Source organism: Branchiostoma belcheri, unplaced genomic scaffold, assembly GCF_001625305.1.
Source record: "Branchiostoma belcheri isolate BF01 breed outbred unplaced genomic scaffold, Haploidv18h27 scaffold147, whole genome shotgun sequence".
Lineage (NCBI taxonomy): Eukaryota > Metazoa > Chordata > Leptocardii > Amphioxiformes > Branchiostomatidae > Branchiostoma > Branchiostoma belcheri.
This window is the reverse complement of record NW_017802902.1, coordinates 179,078-195,394: the sequence shown is the minus strand read 5'-3', so window position 1 is coordinate 195,394 and position 16,317 is coordinate 179,078. Positions and strand designations below refer to the sequence as shown.

The window sequence follows — 16,317 nt, the reverse complement described above, 5'->3', positions numbered from 1 at the left end:
TGCGGGGCATGAACGTTATTTTTATTTTGAAAATCAACAGTTTGCAATATGCAATTAAAAATCCTAACCAATAAAGTAGGGAATAGCTATCCAACTGTTGTTTTAGTCGTATGTTACTTCATATTATAGTTATATCAATGTAAATCATTGTTTTCCCTTGTGTTTCTTATTCTTTCCCTGCCATGTCGTAAAATGTGGTAAACCCATCGCTGTATTTGCTCCAAAGCAAATATTGGCCTTTCTAGTTAAAAGGTGTCTTTATAGGAGCATGTGTTGGTATACGACAGTGTGGTAATTGCATCATTAGCTATTATTGTTGCATTGAGTATATGCTTAACCATAAGATGTTTATGTTAAGTGAAGGTAACTAAGAATGAATGCTCATCAATTTACATTGAGAACTATCTGTTGTATTTTTGTTTGTTTCCTAAAGACGGCTCAGAAAAGCCACTCTGGCACACAATAAGCAGAATCCATAAATCCTAACTACCCGTTGTTTTATTGTAGGTCGTTGGATATGACCGGAACCCGTATGTGTGGGATGAGTCCGCAAAGGACATCAAGTCGTCGGTCGTGGACATCGAGCTGAAGCAACCGGGGAGAGGAACCCTCAAAGTCAAGGTGGTGTCTTTTACCACGATTATAACAAATGGTTTTTGTCAGACAAAAAAGTCGGCGTTAGCCTGAGCTATACAAGTATGTCAATCCCCAACACATATTTTGGCAACCAACTTAATTGTTGAGGAGATATCCCGAAAAACTTCGAATCCAAAAGCAGTCTCTATGTGTCCCAAAACACCACTGTTTGCTCATTTGAAAGGACAACACAGATAAACAAATTTAAGGATTGTAAAAAAATTGATGTAGGTAATACGTGTAGCAGCAGTCCTTATATGTTCTACTGCAGGACCTGTCGGAGGACATCACTGTGGTGTTGAAGAACGCCCCTGACATGTTCCCCGCCCCCCGCCTGGTGAAGTACTCCCCGTTCCCTAACGACACCATGGTGTTCCGGACCTTCAGCGCCAGGAGGAACCAGTCCTACGGTGTGTTGGTCAGCCTGGTGGCCCCCTACCCGGGCGCCGTCATGTACGGGAAGCTGGGAGACTTTCCCAACGAGACGGACTATGACTTCAAGTAAGGTTCCATTTTCATTAGCCTGGGTGCCATCCTCCGTAGTTTTCGCCAGTAGCCAGGCCAGTGACATTAGGGAGCCGGAGGAAACTACGGAGGATGGCACCCAGGCTACATTCTCAGAGGATGGAATCTTTTGTCAGTCGATGTGCGACAAAACAAAAGGTTCAGACAAATCATAATGAGGAGATAATTGTAAGACGACGTTGGATATCAACGATTGATCGTTTAAGTCCTTCAAAATGTTAATATATGGTCTGTCAATGATCTCTCGCTGAATATGTGAAGTCGTCTAGAATTATGGATAATATTTTTGATGATGTCTTTCTTATTATGTTATGGTGAATACAAAAGTAATACTCGACCGCTTGCCTATAACGTTATAACGTACATGTACGATCTATGCCTTTGCACACAGGAAGGAGGTTACCTGGGATGACTTCATCGCTAAGACTGTTCCGCCCCACGGCGACGTCCACATGACCTACACGGTACTGCAGCCGGACACGGCAGGGGACAACGGGACGGAGGAGTACACCATAGGGCTGCAGGTGGACGGTAAGTTACCGGTACTAGTTGTGAAAATGTTTTTTTCTTCACATGACATCTAGCCATCTATGACTAATTGTAAAATATGTGACACTAATACGGGCCCGGGTTTTGATACATATTGCATCTTATGTGCAGAAAACATTGATAAAACTAACCCAGTATTTACATCTCATAATATAAAGAATCCTACAGGATGATACAAACTGATTATTCTCCCGATTATAATGTACCCACTGTAAAGTAACGGATGGATGTTGCACCAGGTGTAGTTATCCATGTATAGCCGGATTTTCCACGGCTATACCCGTTGTGTTCCGTTTCTCTATCTGTCCAGGCTGTCCACCAGAGGGATGTCCCTACTCGGTGGACATCACGCGGCTGGACTGCGTGTTCTGGGATCCCGGGATAGACGCAGAGCTGGGCTCATGGAAAAGAGACGGCTGCCGGGTAAGAGTCGAAAATGTACCTTTCCTAATAATGTAAATCTGCTATCCACATGGGGCTTTTTCGAAGTCCTTGTTCATCTCACCTACCTAAGTACCTAGGCAAGAATCTTGCCCCTTGTTTCATTACGGCAAGTCCCTCATGTTACACGGTCCAGGGCCCTAGACTCTACTCCCTTAAACAAATACCACGTGTCTTTCACGATCTTGTCTTTCCAACACTCTTGGTGAATGGAGGTAATCTCCAAGCAGATTCAATGGGGCAGCGGGCCTATGTTAGCCGCCTGTATGCATTGGCCCTCTGTATCCAGCGTTCGTTCCAAGAACGTTAGATACAGACACCAATGCATACAGGCGGCCAACATAGGCCCGCTGCCCCACCGAAGCTGCTAGGAGATTAGCATGCATGGAGGGGGTTGGGAAACTCCTGAAGGTACATAATGTAAACTAAAGGTATATCGTTGCAACTATTAATACTATTTTCCAGGTGAGCCCCGCCTCCACCCTGGCCCACACGGTCTGCCTGTGTGACCACCTGACGGGGTTCGGTACCTCCGGGGGGACCGAACCCAACAGGATCAACTTCAAGACCGTCTTCTCCAAGTTCCAGGACCTGGTCAACAACTACGCCGTGTGGACCACCATGGTGGTGGTGATGGGGATGTACTTCGTCATGATATATCCCGCTCGCAGGAAGGACAAGGCAGACGAGCAGAAGGTGAGATGCCTGCAGTGATTGTCAGATATTCTTTCGCTCTCCCAATGTTCATCTTCTATGACTCAAAGTAACATTCTATAGCTGCAATCATGAGCTTCCTACTTGGTGGACCCTAGTATAGCAAATTTTATTGCCCCGTGTTCTGATATCCTCAGCATGTGTCCAAAGCAGGCCACAACAACTGAGCAGGTTTCGTCTCTCCATTCACGGCTTCAGGGTAGTATTTGAAATCCTAGTGTGTTTTACCTAAGACCTAAGTCTCTTTGTTTTCTCAGTGGAGTATCAAGAACGTGCACGGCAACCGCCGCCGCCATCGCAGCCGGTTCCTGGTGCGGGTGGACACCGGGCACGACTGGGGAGCCGGGACTCGGTCCAAGGTCGTTTTCGTCCTGACAGGAGATAAGGGCAGCACGGGCCCGAGGTCGTTTCAGCAGGACGACATGGTTAGTAATACAAACACACCTCTCAATATCAATCCCTTACCCTTGGTCCCTTTAAGCTTTCTTTCTCTATTTCGTACTTTTCTCTGTACTAAGAACATTGTAAGTAAAGCCAAAACTCCATTTTCCTTATAACTGATGTCCTAACTCAATGAATGCATTTTAATATTGATTACGTCAAATTCATTTAGCAGATCCTCCACCTGTATCTGTATCTGTAAAGCCGGTGCGGTGTAACCGCGGCCTTCAGCGTAACAGACCTGGAGACCAGCTTCTCAAGCACGCGCCACGGTGGCAATTGGCTAAAAATACACCGAACGACATGTTACCCTTCCTGTGAACTATGTGTAGTATTCATTTTATCACATTCCGTTTTGCAGACCTTCCAGACCGGAGGCGTGAACACGTTCCTCTTGACGACCCCGCAGAAGCTGGGCGGTCTGACCAGCCTGACGGTGTGGCACGACAACTCGGGGGAGGGTCGCCATGCCTCCTGGTTCCTGGAGAGGGTGGAGGTCACCGATCTGCATACAAACAAAAAGTACCTCTTTATTGACTTACTTCTTCATCCCTGGTGAAACACAAGAGCATTGTCTTTTTTTTTCATTAGTGATCATAAAGTATTGAACTTGTCTCATCTAAAACGACGGAAGGTGACATATCGTCGCCGAAAAATCATCGGTACATTGTCTGATATATGCGAGAGACATTTTTATTGTTATGTGTCAGTATTATCTTTCTTCTCCATATGATAAACTGTATATGCTTCTGGCCTCTATCATAAAGACCGGCACTTGGGCTGCTATTATATAAGATTCTAAGAGACCCTTTGTATTGTTTTGTGTCAGTGTTATCTTTCTTCTTTATGCAATACATTGTATATGTATGTCACCTCTATCATGAATAACTTTTGAAAGCAGCTACCGAGACAACGTGTAAAATCTCTCTGTCCTGATTTGGGCATGCCATTGTCACTGGCACTTGGTCTGCTAATACACCCTTTGTATTGTTTTTCGCAGAACCCAGTTCGTGTGTAACGACTGGCTGGGGGTGGAGCACGGAGACGGCTGTCTCAAGAAGACCCTGCCCCCCACAGCGGAGACGGACGTCTCCCTGGGTCAGCGCTTCAGCCTCAAGCTGAGGGAGAAGTTCAAGGACGGGCACGTCTGGCTGTCAGTGGTGACGTCACGCCCCAAGAGCTACTTCTCCCGCGTGCAGGTGGGACCGGTGTCAGGCCATTTTTTCCCTGAGAAATATTTTATCACTACACTTTATACAGACACATGTATAGTACTACGTAAATTAATAACCGTTTTATTCCATAGCGCCTGTCGTGCTGCGTTTGCCTCCTGTTCTGTAAGATGATTACCAGCGCCATGTGGTTCAGGGGTGCCGGGCAGGGGGCATCCAGCGTCGTGCTCACCATCGGATCCGTCGAGGTACGTGTTCATCCGTTGCCTTTCACTGTGGTAAGGTTAAACTTCCACCCAACATAGCGAATGTTGACACGTGACCCAACGGACGTATGGCATGTTGTTGGATGTCGGTATTGCCCTATTCTCAACTGAGTGATGCCTTGAATAAGGATGGTGGTTATAGTATATTTTGTTAAAAGTAACCGGATGATTTTGTGGACACAGTTGACTGCGGAGACGCTGTTGGTGAGCCTCTGGACCACGCTCCAGGTGTTCCCTGTCAACTTCATCATCGTGCAGATTTTCCGCCGATGCCGCCCAAAGGTGAAGTCTCAATCTCATTATGTGGTTGGCAAGCATGCCATTTAAACATGCGAATTTGATAGATAAACAGATAGAGATAGGTAGATAGGTAGAAAGATAGGTATACACATAACTGTTGATTAATGGATAGATAGGGATAAATGGAAACCATGTAAATCATATTAATTCTTTCTAGCAAGAGACCCAAATATGCTACTCTTTGGTCCCTCAAGACTAGAAGGTTGGCAATCAGGCTACATAGTTTTGGTAAGTCTTCAAATTAACGTCTCGTATCCACATCAGGGCGTGCCGACGTCTTCCGGCCTGCAGCTGCCCTACTGGTCCGTGTACGTGGCCTGGACGCTGCTGGTCCTGACCACCCTGGCCTCGGGGTTCTTCCTGATGCTGTACAGCATGGAGTGGGGCAGGGACAAGTCCACCCAGTGGCTCACAGCGTTCGGACTGTCGTTCCTACAGTCCATGGTGGTGTTCCAACCAGCAGAGGTGAAAATGCTTGATAACTACTTTTTAATCTTTGTTATTACAAAATTGAAGCACAGGGAGAAGTGTGTTTTTGTTCAATGTTATTACTTAAGTTATATACTTTAGTTTGCTCAAGGCACACCTTATCTCGTACCTTGGGTTTTTACATGGAGGCTGTCATTGACCTGAGTTTCATTAAGTTTGTTTTTATTTGTTTTTAATTTTTCTGGAGGCTGTTATTTTGGCCTTCGGGACCTCAATCCCCTGTGCTTGTCGCGCGAAGAAGAGCGACACCGACGACAAGGACAAGGACGAGGATGTTGAGGCAGGAAAACGCCAGCCTGTCGAAGGCAAGTATTGCACATTGAAGTAAAAATTATGTACCTATCCCCACTAGTAGCTCGCCCTCTTACTCACACACTGGTTGGACGTGTACCGTAATTCTTATTAATGGGCGTGTCTGAGTTTTAATGGTCACAGCGGCCATGGTCGCCTTGCCGTTACTAGTTTACATGCTGAAGGTGTGACTCTCCTACACTGACACAGGTCTGGTTCTTCCAGGAGATGAACAGGGTGACTGCTGCGTCACGCGCAAAGAAAAATACATTGATAAAGACTATAATTAGGTGTTGTTTAACGTTTTGATCACATTTTTTGCAGAGACCCTCCCCGCCGAGCCGCTGACCGGCTGGTCAGAGCTGGAGGAGACAGAGCATGCGCAGCTGAAACAGCAGCGCGCTGAGAGGAAGAACTGGCTGCAGCTTACCAATAACGGCAGGCAGTGCATTCTGGGTATCATCATCATCACTGCTGCCATCCTGATGGTCCATGAGGTGTGGAGTCCTTCCGCTCCTGCCATCAACCAAGGGCTCAAAGCTGGGTTCTCCAACGGCACTAACTTGGTACGATCGCTTGTATTTCCTTCCCTCTGTTGGTCCTTGTGGCCTTCTCTTCACCTTCATTTTTGTAGTCTGAGACAGATTTTTTTTTCAGATGCTTTCTGCACAAAGCATTTCTCAATCTAGTGCAGCATCTTTTGCACTAACGAAGCCCTTTTGTTGCAGGTCAAGACACAGAAGGATGTGCTGCCCTGGCTTGAAGGTGCCTTCGCGCGTAAGCTGTACCCGACACATCAGTATAACGGCGACGCGCTGGACTGGAGGGACAGTATGTTCATCAGCGGCATGCCTGCCTACCGTGTCGGACCGGTCCGCCTCGGGCAGTTCAGGGCTCGCACAGGTACAATTAACCAATCAATACGCCAATCAACAGTTTCTTCTCAGTCAATTGGTAAAATAATCTATGAATTAGAATTTAAAAAAAAATGTAATTTGCATAGTTTAGTTTTGTTAGTAATTTACCTGTTTTTTTTTCCTCAGGCATGTGCGACGTTGCAAAGCCGGCTCTTCACGCCAACAAGACGTGCGTGATGCCATACGTCAGCGGGATAGCAGGTGAGGCAGCCGCGTCCTTCCCGGAGTCTTCCCCCGAGACATTCATTCACGTTGTCCACGGGATGATGGGCTCGTACGGCGGACCCGGCTACCGCGTCAACCTCGGCGAGATGCAAGCAGAAATGATGGAAACGCTGAGGATCCTGAAGGCAAACCGCTGGATCGACCCGTACACGACCGCTCTCGTGTTGGACCTGACCCTCTACCACGTCAACGCCAACCTGTTTAGCACAGTGTGCGTGCTTTTCGAGTTCCCGCCGTCAGCAGGGGCGATCGTGACCCTCAAAGTGTCCACATTTCCGCTGACCGCGCAGGGCATGGCCCCCAATATCCTTTTTGTGGCCAAGTCAGTGTTCGTCGCCTGCCTCCTGTACGTCATCATCCGGCTGGTGAAGAACGCGCGTCAGGAAGGAAGGTCCTTCATACTCCAGGTCTGGACTATCGTGGAAGTCGCGTCGGTCGTAACTTCACTCTACGTCATCGGGGCCATGGCGTCGAAGGACGCGTTCGCGGGCAAAGCAAAGTCGCTCATCAGTCAAGAACTGAAAAAGGGTGCGTAGTTTGCCCTCTATATTCTATGCTTACATTATAACTATAATTGCATTTCTGCTTGAGTTATTATGATGAGAATGTTGTTTGAAGGAACAGTTTTTGGACAACTTAAAGGAAAGCAACACAAAAAAAATGAAAAGCCTACTATACTATGCTAAATAGATACCAAAACCAAGTACTCGCTTGTTTCACATAAGTCCGTCATAGTTCTGGGATTTCGCAACATTTAAACTTGCTCCGTGATGACAGCTACTTAGATGATAATTAAATTAGGCGATGTCATTGATCTACATTTGCCAACCATAAAGATTAGGCCTTTTTAATCTGGCTTTGCTGGGGAGGGATTTCCAGGATCTTTCTGAATTGAAAGGCCACAAACTCGTCCATTTCCTCAAATTCGTTGGAAAGTTACTCGAAATCCATCCCAAGCAATGGCAAATTAAAAGCACTATTTATTATGCTTGGGAAATGTAATAACCTGGCTAATTATGTAACGTTTTATATACAGAACAACGCAGTTTCGTGGACCTGACCGATGTGGCCTTCTGGACTGACCAGTTCACCGCCGCCGTCGCCATGGTGATCTGGCTGAACCTGGTGAAGATCTGCAGCCTGCTGAGGGTCAGCGCCCGGGTACGCACGTATCTGGGTAAGTACTGATAGGGGAGGGTCAGCGCCCGGGTTCGCAGGTATCTGGGTGAGTACTGATAGGGGAGGGTCAGCGCCCGGGTTCGCACGTATCTGGGTGAGTACTGATAGGGGAGGGTCAGCGCCCGGGTTCGCACGTATCTGGGTGAGTACTGATAGGGGAGGGTCAGCGCCTGGGTTCACACGTATCTGGGTGAGTACTGATAGGGGAGGGTCAGCGCCCGGGTTCGCACGTATCTGGGTGAGTACTGATAGGGGAGGGTCAGCGCCCGGGTTCGCACGTATCTGGGTGAGTACTGATAGGGGAGGGTCAGCGCCCGGGTTCGCACGTATCTGGGTGAGTACTGATAGGGAGCTGGCAGTCATGTATGTTAGCGGCCGCAATGATGTCAGTAGGCCTCGGTGGACTGCTGTGTCTTATTTGTATTTGTCTCTTTTCCAGATACCCTCATCAACATCCGCATGCAGCTGCTGGGCAGCCTGGCCATCTTTATCCTGACCGTCATGGGCTTCAGTATGTTAGGTGAGTTGGTAATCTAAACGTAGTCCTCACTACTAAAATCTTGCGATCCTAGGCCTACAGTTTATTTTGGAACTTTCCATTGTTCTGGTGGCAAGTTGATGGACTATTAGCAGTCTTTACAACTATAGTTTTGAAAACATGTGCTTTTTTTAAAATTTCCTCGAGGGGTTTCGAGGCGTTGTAATTAAATAAACCATGACCAGACAACACATTTCTGTTGTGACGTCCCATTGCCATTCTATTCTTATCCTAACGCAACAAAGGGACCTTCATATTTCATTCTGCATTGTATTCCTACTACCTGATGTGATGTAGGTACATGCCAGCATTCGATCCGTTACTAGTGTGATTTTGCTCACTTGTCACACTCTCCCATTGTTTGTCTTCCCAGGCTATCTCCTTTTCTGTCCGTACGTGGAGACCTTCCGGTCCCTGTCCGCCGCCACAGTCGGCCTGACGTTCCTGCCGTGGGGAGAGGTCAGCTATGACGTGCTCGCCACGCCGAGCGAGTTGGTGGGGCCGCTGTTCCTCTTCGCGTCCGGCTTCACGATCCTGTACCTGATGCTCAGCTTCACGGCAGGCGTGTTCGTCAGCGCGACCTCCGCCATGATGGGGGAGAATGGGCGGGGCAAGGTCGCGGCGGCAAAGCAGCGGAAGAACAGGCTCGCCAAGGCCGCTCGCGAGGCCAGGGTCGCCGTACCTCCAGCGCGTAACACTCTGCACTACTGCAACTGCGATGAGGGTAACGAGTGTTTTGGTCAGACCCATACAGCTGAGACACAGGTCTAGATCAGACTGGATACAAAACCACTTCTGATGAACCCATATTGTACGGCTGTACAATAGTAGTACTGGAACTAAGATTATGTAAATGTTGTAATTTGAATAGAATAGAGGACGGATGTCACTTTCTTTATAGGATTTAGATAACATAGTAAAGAGAGAAATGATCTGTATAGGCTTGTACAAAACCTATATACTTACTTCATACACGGGAGCATTGTAGAAAAATCGATATTCCTAAAGTATTGTTAACATTTAATAGAGAGTAGACGATCGAGTGTTTTGGACAAGTTCACGCAGATGACTCGAGAAATAGTTTTATGAGAAGGCTCGACATGAGATAACTTGTAACTAAGGCGTACCTGTGGTAGACTGTACGGCTGTACAATACTGGTATTAGCCTTTGTATTTAGAATGAGGACATTATGAGCTTTACTTGATTTTACTGGTACTGAGCCAGGCTGGTTTGAGATCACTTGTAAGTGAATTATTAGCACATAAATTGTACGGCTGTACACTGCTATTAACACCTTTGATTTGCAAGGCTTATATCTATGCAACTCTTTTTGAGTTTACCTTTTAATCCATTACATAGTTGATATCATAGAAATGTAGATCAGAGGACATGGCTTTAAATGTACTGGAAACCAATACAATCAAGGAAAATTTACGGACAAGCAACGGCATATCTGATGTAAGTATAAGAAATTTTAAAATAGCAGTCCCGTCTACTATCTCAGAAATGTTACATTAATAATAATAGCAAATTCTTTGCTGCAAAGTAGTGCAGTTGTGTCTACCCTTTTGAACATGAAGTTTGTGTGAACTTATCTGTCGTATTGTAATGGCTATTCTTTGTTGCTGCTTCTGAAACTGAAACAAACGATAGTTGCCCCACGTATATTGTCTCTGGAAAGAAAAGAGACGTAGTTTTGTCTCTACGCTGCTTAATTGTTAATCACACAATTGTTAAAAAGACACCGAGGCAATGATAACATGCCCCAAAGGACATTTTCCCACAATGACAGCCAAGACAACTGCCCCATTCCCATCTGTCATATTTTGATACACTTGAAGGTTGCGCCATCTAGCGGAATAAGATTGAACTTCAAAAGCATCTAAAACTTCTGTCTATCTATATCGTGTAAAGTATCTATATCGTGTCACTTGCTGGTAACAACATCTAATTCATGAATTTCACACTTCCCATAATGCCTATTAAATATTACGGATATGACGTATGACCTCCCTCTCCCCTCTTTGGTGTAATATTTCCAACAAGTTCAGAAAAATTTCCAACGTGCCTGACGCAGGATCAGAGTGTATATTATACTATTTATTGTTTTTTGTGCCGTCTGTACGTAGAAATTTATTTACTTTAAGATTATGGTAGAAATTGAATTTAATATAATCGTTTCTTATATTTTGATGTTGTCTTATATATTTTGAAATGTGTGGAGCGTAGCATCAGCTGATGTTGCTACCAAGCTGATGAATAAAATTAAAACTATTTGGGTCCTGCGCCTGAGTAACACATACACAAAACCTTCAGTTTTCTGCATTTTTTAAATGCATCGGGGCAAATGAGAGTCACCTATAAGTGAGACTGAAACAGTTTGCGTGAAATAGCAATAGTACAGAACAATATTATGCGTTACCATGGAGGCGCACAGTTCCCCCAGAGACGCCAAACCAATACTGGTAACAACTCATCTTTTGAATATTTGTATGCGAATGTCAGTTACTTTATTTAAGAAAGTGTGGGATTGGGACTCAACTAACATTGACAATTAACCGTGGAGGCGTTAACCAATATAATCAAGATGAATATGCAATATCATAACAATGTCAAATGTTTTAGATACGAGCAACACATGTAATATATAAGTTGACCTTCAGGGTGATTTTATGTTGATTTTCCAGTTCACCAATATTTTTATATTTTCTATCCGTGAACCAATAAATTGAATTTTTGTGGCCTCTTTTTTTCCGATTAACTCAACCTACTTAGTACTATTTTGTCAGGCAACAAACCGAAGCATTGCATTTTAAGATACTTTATTGTGAAAACAATATTGACCATACAGTGATACTAAATCTCAAATATTAAACTTCATAGTGCTCTTTGGTGACTTGGAACTTTTAACCAACGTTCCTTTCCTTTTACATCTTTTCTTTGTTTCATCATTTCCTTCCCTTCCTCTTACTCTCTTTTATTTTCTAAGGATTAAAGGTGAAAAATGATACTTATGGAACTACAAAACGTTTCTTTTCTTCAAATTTGGAGGTGCAAGGCTGGATTTGTCAGAGAGATCCATTATAGGTTCCTGTCAGTTACATTCTTATTTTGGAGCTTTGCAGATGTACGGAGATCCTGGGCCACCGGAACACTGTTGATCCGCCCACTGTCCCTTTTCATTGTGATGTCCAAAGATCCAAAGCCTGCCGGTCTGTTGGAAACAATACATACAATTTACAAGTTAAAGTCCACCCTAATCATATCTAGTGAATATAACAGCACCCTTCTCCATTTCTCTATCGACTTTGCCCACATCGATGAATATTCGTCTGGTGAAAGTGCCGCTCATAATGGAGGTAATCTTTTTAAGCTTGAATTGTTACTCAGGTCACTGGAATGGTTTTGAAAACGTTTCAAGTAATATCCACTACTTTTCGTCAGTGTCTAACGGAATAACTGGTTGAAATTATATTTATTCAGAAACCTTGAAGTCTAAAGATATTTTCATAGTTTCTGAATATTAAATACCTGTTGAACTAGTGATTTCGTTAGTCACTGATAAACAGTTGTGAAGGATACCAGAACGTCTGATAGTTTTCAAAACCTATCCAGTTTCTTGAGTAACAATTTCCTGTGTATATCATTACTTAGATGTATAACTTTCGTCGACGCATGCGTATATCAGTTAATGCAGTTTTGGGTGCCCAAGAGATGTCCAATATAATCAATTGAGTATAGCCTTTCTTAAAGAAAAAACTAGAAGCACACACCTTTGCGTACATAGCAGAACAGAAACTCCAGTCAAAACTCAAGAAAGATAGGTGGTTCGGTTCACCAGGAGCCCAGTTCGAGTAGGAATGTCTGGATCCATCAGACCACACCCATCGCCCACGCTTCTTGTGCAATCCTATGTAGACGATTGCTTGACTCAGATGAAAACTGCCAGCTAAAATCAGAGGAAAACCGTGATGACTCCTTGTCATGTATACAAGTACCATATTAGGAAGGGAAACATAATTTGGGAGATTTTCCGCCGTTTAGTTTTCTTCCTAAGACCTGCTCTCGTGCCTGAGTTCACCATGGTGACTGGCATTGTTTGATTAAACCAAATGTACAAACTCCAAGAATTATTACAACTCATTTACTCAAACAAGTATTACACCTTCAGCTTCTCTACATGTAAAGCTAGGTGTGGAGATCATCGCGTCAGTGACGTATGTATTATTGATATTAGTTATGTATATGGATATATTTTGAATTAACTTCATGTGCAAAACCAACGAGAAAATACTATAATTCTATAGCGGTAACTACCGGGAATTTCATACTTGAGGTATTCGGAAGTAAAGTGAAGATGAACGTCATTAAACAGCACGTATTCAAATCAAGACCTCATTTGCATAACATCATTAAAGAGAACATATTCAAATTAGGACCTTATTTGCATAATTGATAAGAAAATGTTAGAATAACCTCTGTGATCAAGGGATGTGATTTTTTAAATGAGTATTTATTTTTGAAAAATTTATAATTCTTTATTCGTTATGATTTTTTTTCATTCTGTGAATGTATGGGCATGAGGTCGTGAGAAATGTCCTAAAAAGGAAATGAATTGATTATTGACACCCAGGAGCTGTTAATTACCTACCGTTAGTGATGAGACGTTTGACAAACTCGTTCTCCTCACGGCTATGAATCGAAACAAGATCTGCGCCCGATGCTTTACATCGTGACTTCGCTGTGTTCCAGTCCACTCTGTTTGTCATGAACTTGTAGCAGTGGTTGTTATACTCACTCCATCCACTTGGGCATTGCCGGGCTGTAACAAGCTTTTAATTAGTAACTAATAATAAGCTTTTGATTAGTAACATCTAAATGATGCCAAAGGTTTGGGATTAATTTTAATATAAGGCCGCATTCTACTATTCCTTACCTTCCCCTTTCTTGAAGTTGGTATAGTATGTACCCAGGCCTCCAGCCATGGCTTTCAGCCCTGATCCCTGGACTTTCAGCTTGCCTTCCCCGGGCTGGCCTGGTAGTAGAGAGGATACTGATGATTAGAAAAAAAAATAAATGTTCATCACTGTTTTTTTATGATTCTCTGCCAAGAAATCACAAAAAGCTTCGATGACACTGTAGTTCTATTAAATCATAGGGATGCAAACAGAAAGCAGCATTCTTTAAATGTGTTAGGAGCAAGGTTGTCATTTGCCATTTTTTGTACAGTGGGTTGTTGTGCTCTGTTTGTAGGTTAGCATTATATGCCTGAGTGCCATCCTAGTTTATTGGGACTTCCATGCCCCTGAGGATAGCTGGTGTATCAATCTCAACAATCTCAGGAGGGGGTTGTTTATATTGGACAGGCTGGAAAAATCCTCCAGAGAGTAATGTCATGTACATGTAGCCTGGTTACCAAACCTTTGGTCATAGACATGGTGGCAAATATGGCTGTACTCAGGTGCTGCTCTACAGTACGTACATGTTTGGATGGTTTCTGACCCTAACTAACAACATGGTCAAATGGACATTGGACCACCCATTATGATTTTCTGTGAGCGACGCGAGTAATATGCGGCCGCGAGGGACGATTTGCTGCCGAGGGAGCTTTTGCCGCGTGAAACCTTCTCTCCGTGGCAAAACTACCTCGGCGGCAAAATCGTCCTCGGTGGCATATTACTCGCGTCGCTCACAGAAAAAATAACGCCGGCGCCCAACAAGACTGCGAAGGAGGCTAAAGTGTGACGTGTCTGTAATAGGTCGGACGTGACGTGTTTTACGTTGCATGTGACATAAATTTTTGGAAAAGATTAATAGCCATATAGCATCATTTTCGTGTCAAAAATGCGGACGTTATCAACGTCACGTTTTGGGGTCAACATTTTAAAGCTCACCTGAGGGAGAGACTTGACATACGTTATTTGATGATACATATCTGTTCCAAAAATACGGAGAGAAATATGTGACATTTTTTGCTTAATTTATGTCACATGCAACGTAAAGCACGCAAACGTCAATATTTTGAAACTGACCTGATGGAGAAACTTGGCAGATGAACTTCCTGTCGGCGAACGTACATCTTCCATCGTTCCATTTGTTCTTTCGGGACGAGCTCCAGCTTTCGTATAAGTACTCGGCACAATCCTCCCCCTTTGCCTTATACCAGTTGTCAGGTTGTTTTGGGCCCCAAGCTCTGAAGTCGCCCAGAGGAACGTTATCGTCCCACATCCAAACTCCCTCCTGGTGGCGATCAGTCAGTCCAAAACGGAACTCAGCGTTCTTGTCGACGGTATTTTTCAGATCGATGAGGAAGTTGTTGGTTGCAGTGTCCCGGGGCATGGCAAGGGTCCCCCCGTCTACAGAACACCTCCTGACTGCACTGTTGTACGTTGCCCTGTAGTTGAAGGCCTTGAAGCACAGGTGACTAGGTTGATGGTAAACGTACCCGTCCGGACAACCTATTTCAGAATGAATAAGGTTATTATTTCAGCTGCCTGCACTTGTGCTAAATACACTATAGCATCATTTTCGTGGCACGTTTTGGGGTCAATACGTCACGTTTTTGGTCAATACGTCACGTATGCCAGGTGAACGTAACGTATGATGACACAATGTGTGGACATGTTACTTACATGATGCCATACATCTCTGCTGTAAGGTTTGCTATTTGGTGTCACAAATAAAGATCATTTGTCAAAGGTATGTAATCATAGAACTGTATTAAAAACACTCAAAACCTTACCATGTTTTCCATCACAGTGTGGCACATCACAAAACTCATATCTTTTGTTGGGGTCCGTGGTGTAGCACCAGAGGGTATGTCCGCCGTCCGGATTCCGGCAGTAGTTCTGTTCCAATCCGGATGAAGGGTGGTTAGCAGCAGTCCTAGTGTGTCGATGAGGTCTCTGACTGTCCCAGCGTTGACACGTCCTGCCTGTTTTGGTCACAGAGACTGTTCCGCGGTACGTTTCCCCATTATCTTCTAAACAGTCTTTGACTTGGGCTGTAGTCAAAACTGTAAGTTTGCGTATGCATGTTAGGAGATTATAATTACATTCTTAAAATCAATTTTCTAAACCCAGGGCTCTGTAAAACAAAAAAAAATCGTATGAAAATCTACGTAATAGGATATACTGCGCTAAGTTAATGGTGCTACACAACGAACTTACCTTGCTGACGGTTCTTTCTAGTCCATCCAGATGAGCAGGTACATGTGTATCCGCCATCTTGGTTCTCACAGCGTCCCTGTTGGCAAGGGTTTGTGGCACACTCATCTATGTCTGTGGGATAAAGAAGGAAATGTCAACCATATTCAATTGATTTTATCATTAAGACAGAGACTGTAAAAACAACAAAATTTAGTATAAAAATCTATTTAATAGTATATACTCAATACACAATGAACTCACCTTGCTGACAGTTCTGTCCAGTCCACCCAGCTGAGCAGATACATGTGTATCCACCATCTTTGTTCTCACAGCGTCCGTGATGTTTGCATGGGTTTGTGGCACACTCATCTATGTCTGTGGGATAAAGAAATAAATTTCACCCGTATATTATATGAAAACAAATAAATGTACCATTAAGACAGAGACAATTAGGTGAAAAATATTTCATAACTATTCACTTTCAT

General features: G+C 44.1%; 2 protein-coding genes across 2 annotated transcripts in view; one reads left to right on the top strand and one right to left on the bottom strand.

The window, feature by feature from the left end:
• Nucleotides 1–523: 523 nt before the first annotated feature.
• LOC109465085 (polycystic kidney disease protein 1-like 2) lies at nt 524–9,454 on the top strand. The gene is made up of 17 exons (XM_019762228.1): nt 524–621; nt 908–1,137; nt 1,553–1,692; nt 2,021–2,133; nt 2,617–2,847; nt 3,123–3,290; nt 3,668–3,828; nt 4,307–4,505; nt 4,613–4,726; nt 4,928–5,026; nt 5,309–5,509; nt 6,166–6,390; nt 6,553–6,727; nt 6,868–7,494; nt 8,003–8,143; nt 8,585–8,665; nt 9,057–9,454. The coding sequence occupies exons 2-17, from the start codon at nt 953–955 to the stop codon at nt 9,452–9,454; spliced, it is 3,258 nt and encodes a 1,085-aa protein (XP_019617787.1). The 5' UTR covers nt 524–621; nt 908–952.
• Nucleotides 9,455–13,609: 4,155 nt separating this feature from the next.
• The window catches only part of LOC109465062 (neurocan core protein-like), a 3,341-nt gene continuing 633 nt past the window's right edge, over nt 13,610–16,317 (bottom strand). The window contains exons 3-6 of the mRNA XM_019762204.1: nt 16,094–16,207; nt 15,854–15,964; nt 14,717–15,142; nt 13,610–13,719 (exon numbers count right to left, since the gene is read on the bottom strand). Coding sequence (XP_019617763.1) covers nt 13,610–13,719; nt 14,717–15,142; nt 15,854–15,964; nt 16,094–16,207 — 761 coding nt within the window. The remainder of the gene's footprint in view (nt 13,720–14,716; nt 15,143–15,853; nt 15,965–16,093; nt 16,208–16,317) is intronic.

Coding starts and splice junctions, on each gene's coding strand:
- LOC109465085 (XM_019762228.1), top strand. CDS start 953: ATGTTCCCCGCCCCCCGCCTGGTGAAGTACTCCCCGTTCCCTAACGAC. Junction 2,848..3,122: donor ACAAGGCAGACGAGCAGAAG/GTGAGATGCCTG, acceptor TTGTTTTCTCAG/TGGAGTATCAAGAACGTGCA. Junction 4,506..4,612: donor GCTACTTCTCCCGCGTGCAG/GTGGGACCGGTG, acceptor TTTATTCCATAG/CGCCTGTCGTGCTGCGTTTG.